Genomic DNA, 4,510 nt, shown 5'->3' on the forward strand with positions numbered 1-4,510 from the left:
GGGTGCTGATGAAGGTGAGGGGTAAAATAAAGGAGATGGGCAGTGGGGTGCAGGTGGGCATGGAGCCTCTCCCCCAACTGGGGTCCTGCAGCAGTGGGGGATGCTGGGTGCACAATGAATGGGAGCGGAGATGGAGCAGCAGCCATGGAAGGAATGGGGGTGTCATGCTCCAGATGGGGAACTTTTTGCTGCTCCTCAGTCTGAGCTCAGTGGGGTCTAGAAGCAGTCGGGCACCAAGAGCCCAGTCACCTGGCCCTGGAGGGGAACAGCGGGACGCGCAGAGCCCAGTCACCTGGCACTGGGGGGGGGGGGGGGGGGGGAAGAGAAAAACACAGCGGGATGCGCAGAGCCCAGTCACCTGGCACTGGTGGAGGGGGACAGCGGGATGCACAAAGCCCAGTCACCTGGCACTAGGGGAGGGGGACAGCGGGATGCACAGAGCCCAGTCACCTGGCACTGGGGGAGGGGGACAGTGGGATGCACAATGCCCTGGCACTGGGGGTGGGGGAGAGCTGGACACGCAGAGCCCAGTCAGCAGGCGCGGGGAGGGGAGAGGGGCACGCGGAGCCGGGCACGCAGAGCCCAGAGGCTGTGGGAATGGGTAGGGTACTGGCCTAGGACTTCCCCAGCTGAACGCGCAGAGGGCAGCATGGTGTGAGCCAAACCCTGGGATGGGGACCTGGCATGACCCCCTTGCCAAATGCCCCCCCCACGCTTGCTACATCTGCGAGGGTGGCAAAATGAGCAGCAGTCCCCAGGGAGCAGCAAGTCAGCTCCCTTGGGCACTGGAAGGGGAGAGCTGCCAGCTTCTGCGTTGCCGTGCCAGGGCCCCTGCTGCCCAGGCAGGAAGCCCCCTCCACTCCTCCTCAGCCCTGGGATGCAGTGCGCTCCCTGAAGTGGGGCACCACGCAGAGAAGATCGTGGTGTTGCCGAGCCCCCAGGCCCCAGCGTGGCACAGATGGGAGACAAACGCCCTGGCGGACTCCCAGTGTGGCACTCCAAGGCTCCCAGGGATGGGATGGCCCCCATCTAGCCTCCTACCCGGGACTGCCCGGGGATCCCTACCTGTCCTTGCCATTCTGTATGGAGTTCTGGCCCAAACCGGTCCGCTCCAGCATGGGGGAATTCCGGCTCCGGTTGGTGCTGGTGGAGAGGACACTGTTCTGTGGGGGGGACAGACATGGAGTGAATGGGGGCATCTGACACCTGCTGCCCCTCACCTCATCCCAGGCCCATCCTGCACAGGGGGAAACTGAGGCACAGAGGTGAAGTGACTCACTCAACTTCACAGAGCAAGTCTGCAATCGAGCCAGGAATAGAACTCAGGAGTCCTGGCTCCTAGCTCCCCCCACCCACTAGGCCCCCCTCCCTTCCCAGAGCCAGGAACACGATGCAGGAGTCCTGACCGTGGATGGGGTGGGCGTGCTCTTCTTTCTCTCGAGCCCGGTCAGCGGGCTGGCGGGCACTTTGACGGTGCTGCTGGCCTTGCGCCCAGCCTCACGCTCCTCCTCGGGGCGCTTGTTCTCCGCGTTGTTGCTCTGGGTCTTCTTGGAGTATGAAGTGGAGGTGGGGATGGCAGGGACTGTAATGACAGCGACGGGCCTGCGGGCTGAGCATGGGCAGCACCACATGGGCAGCGCCAGATGGACCCCACCCACTGTTGCTGCTGTCTGGCCAGCCAGGGGCCATGAGTCCCCCATGTCCCCACCACCACCCAGGCTGGCCAGGAACCATCCCACCTCAGTACTGTCCCCCAACCCCCTGCCACTACCACCCAGCCAGGGGCCTCAAGTTCTGCTTCAGTGCCCCCACCCAGCACTACTACCCGGCTAGGAACCATCCCCCTCCACTGCTACCCGCCCCACTAGGATCTGGCTCTCCCCCATCACCACAGGGGCCAGGCTGGCTGCCCTGGACATCTCCATGCCAGGAGACTAGAGCAGCTTGGTGTTCCTGCTTGCTGATGGATTCCAGCCCCCAAGGGGCGGCCCCTGCTGCTGAAAGGGGGCTGTGCTGGGACCATGGCCTGAGGGAGGAGACCAGGGAGAGAGACTGCAGATCTGAGGGAAACCGCTGCCAGCCATGGCCGAGAGCAGGGCCCCCTTTCTCTAGCCCTTCCCACTAGCAGAACTCACAGCATCAGCCGCACCGTTCACCATCAAAAGGGCTGCCTTGGGTCACATTGCTAGTCCACAGCAGAGCTGGGGATAGAACCCAGGAGACTCCCACCCTTCCCCGCTGTAACCACTAGACCCATCCCATAGAGATAACTGCCAGACTAGCCATCAGCTTTCCTGTTTGCCCCGGCTCCGAGAGGCTCCAGGGTGGCCAGTGGGGCGCTGCCTGGGGGGCCACTTACCCTGGTCGCTGAAGCGCCGCTGCTTGGGGTTGGCCGAGACGCTGCGTTGTACCTTGTGCGAGGGGGAGGGGGCGCTACTGTTGGCCAGCTCGGCCTGAGGCCTCGGCTTCAGCGTGATGTTGTCGTTGTCCAGCTGGAAGAACAGGAGACAGGCTGGGGTTTCCAGAGAGCTCCAGGGAATGGGAGGGAGCTGGGCAGGGCATAGGGTACTGCACCAGCCTTCACTGCCAAAAGCCTGCATTGGCAACAGGCTGCCACCACTGGGATGGCCAGTTCCAGGGGCTCAATCCAATCGCTGCCCAGAAAGATCATTGTGGAATCACAAGGGTGTTAGAAAACAGCCCCTACCAGAGTCCGGGGCTGTGGGTCAAGATTGAGGGGCTGGGGAGGAAGAGGGGGAGGAGAGAGCCCAGGGCTGGGATGGCAGGGGAGCAGCTGACAGAGCCCTGTGATTGCTACTGGAGCCCACCTCCCCACAGCACCCACCTCTGAGTTCTTGTATCCCAGCAGCAGGTAAGTGGCCATGACCTCGTTATACTTCTGCCCTATCAGCGACTCCTGGATCTCCTCCCGCGTGTACCCCATGGAGATCATCAGCTCTGTGGAGAAACAAACATGCCATGGTGAGGAGTCCCCCAGGCACAGCCCCACACCCTGCCTGGCACAGGTTGGGCACAGGGGGCACCCGCTGCTGAGCACAGGGGGAGAGGGGTGCCCTGACGCCGAAGTAGCCCACAGCCCCAGTCCAACTGTGCACAGCACCGGGTGACTGACGGCGTAGGTCCCCACTAAGGTGCCCCATCTGGGAGGTGTGCCCGGGTGATGGGCAGCTAGGGAGAGAGCAGGCCCAGGTGTTTGGCCTGGCTTGTTCTAGCTCCCAGCTGGCACTGAGTAGCTCAGTGCTTCCCATGACAAGGCTCAAAGCACCTGCTGGCACCAACTGCCCCCTAGCTGCAGGTACTGGGGGGTGACGACACTGAGCAGGGGTCAAACAGGCACAGTAGTTTGACCCAGTGGGGAACAGCCTCTGTGACAGAGCTGGGACTGAACCCAGGCATCCTGGCTCTCAGCCCCCACTCCCCTCCCAGAGCTGGGAGCTGAACACAGGCATCCGGATTCTCAGCTCCCTCTAGTCACGAGCCCCCACTGCCTCTCCAGCAGAGCGTCTTGCACCTCTCCGTTATCTCTCGCCCCACTGCGGAGGGGGAGCCGTGTACACAGGGCAGGGGTGGGGAGCACTGAGGCCTAGGCACAGGCAGCACTGCTGGCTTGTCTGCTCTCTCCACAGCCAGTTCGGGGGGGCCCAAGCTGCCATACCCCCGGGCGCTCCGGTGCCGTACCTGTCCGCCGTGGGTCCTTGTAGTCAGGGAGGGGCTCCATGTAGGGCTTCAGCTCGTCGTCCTCATGCCCCACATTCATCCAGCGGTCTTTCATGATTTGCTGCAGCGGAGAGGGGGAGTCAACAGAGGGATGGGCAGAGGACACCCAGGGATGCAACATTCACCTCGACCCCCATTGTGCAGCCATTGAAGGAACCCGCCTCCCCCCAAGTGCATCAGGCACCCAATGGGCCCAGTACTGAGAGGGATTTGGGCCTACCTCAGGAGCATCAAGGTACAGGCCACTGCTGGAGAGAGGATCCTAGGCCAGAGGGGCCAATGGGTCTGATTAGGGGGGGAGGAGGGGAGGGATACTGGACTGCACGGGCCCATGGGTCTGACCCAGAGTGGCAGGGACTGGGGGGATGCCAGGCTGGCTGGGACCCATGTGTCTGATCCACTGTGGAGAGGGTGGACAGATATATTGAGCTGGCTAGGCCCATGGGGAAGGAGAGGGTGTAGGGTGACCAGATGTCCCGATTTTATAGGGACAGTCCCGATTTTTGGGTCTTTTTCTTATATAGGCTCCTATTACCCCCCCACCCCCGTCCTGATTTTTCACATTTGCTGTCTGGTCACCCTAAGAGGGAGGGATATACTGAGCTGGCTGGGCCCATGGGCCTGACCCAGAGTGGCAGGGACTGGTCCCATTGGCCTGGTGACAGAGGTGAATGCTGGGTTGGCTTGGCCCATTGGTTTGATGGGGGGGAGGGGGGAATGCTGGCTTGGCTGGGCCCATTGGTTTGATGGGGGGGAGGGGATGCTGGGTTGG

At 62.7% G+C, this 4,510-nt stretch overlaps 1 protein-coding gene across 6 annotated transcripts in view; it reads right to left on the reverse strand.

The window, feature by feature from the left end:
- The window catches only part of MARK2 (microtubule affinity regulating kinase 2), a 100,702-nt gene that overhangs the window by 8,995 nt on the left and 87,197 nt on the right, over positions 1–4,510 (reverse strand). For all 6 annotated transcript variants that reach the window (XM_024213607.2, XM_024213606.2, XM_024213604.2 and 3 more), the window contains exons 10-14: positions 3,700–3,799; positions 2,846–2,958; positions 2,360–2,492; positions 1,407–1,582; positions 1,066–1,163 (exon numbers count right to left, since the gene is read on the reverse strand). In XM_024213607.2, the coding sequence (XP_024069375.1) occupies positions 1,066–1,163; positions 1,407–1,582; positions 2,360–2,492; positions 2,846–2,958; positions 3,700–3,799 (620 nt within the window). The remainder of the gene's footprint in view (positions 1–1,065; positions 1,164–1,406; positions 1,583–2,359; positions 2,493–2,845; positions 2,959–3,699; positions 3,800–4,510) is intronic.

This window comes from Terrapene carolina, unplaced genomic scaffold, assembly GCF_002925995.2.
Source record: "Terrapene carolina triunguis isolate 2854851 unplaced genomic scaffold, T_m_triunguis-2.0 Scaffold89, whole genome shotgun sequence".
NCBI classification, from domain to species: domain Eukaryota; kingdom Metazoa; phylum Chordata; order Testudines; family Emydidae; genus Terrapene; species Terrapene triunguis.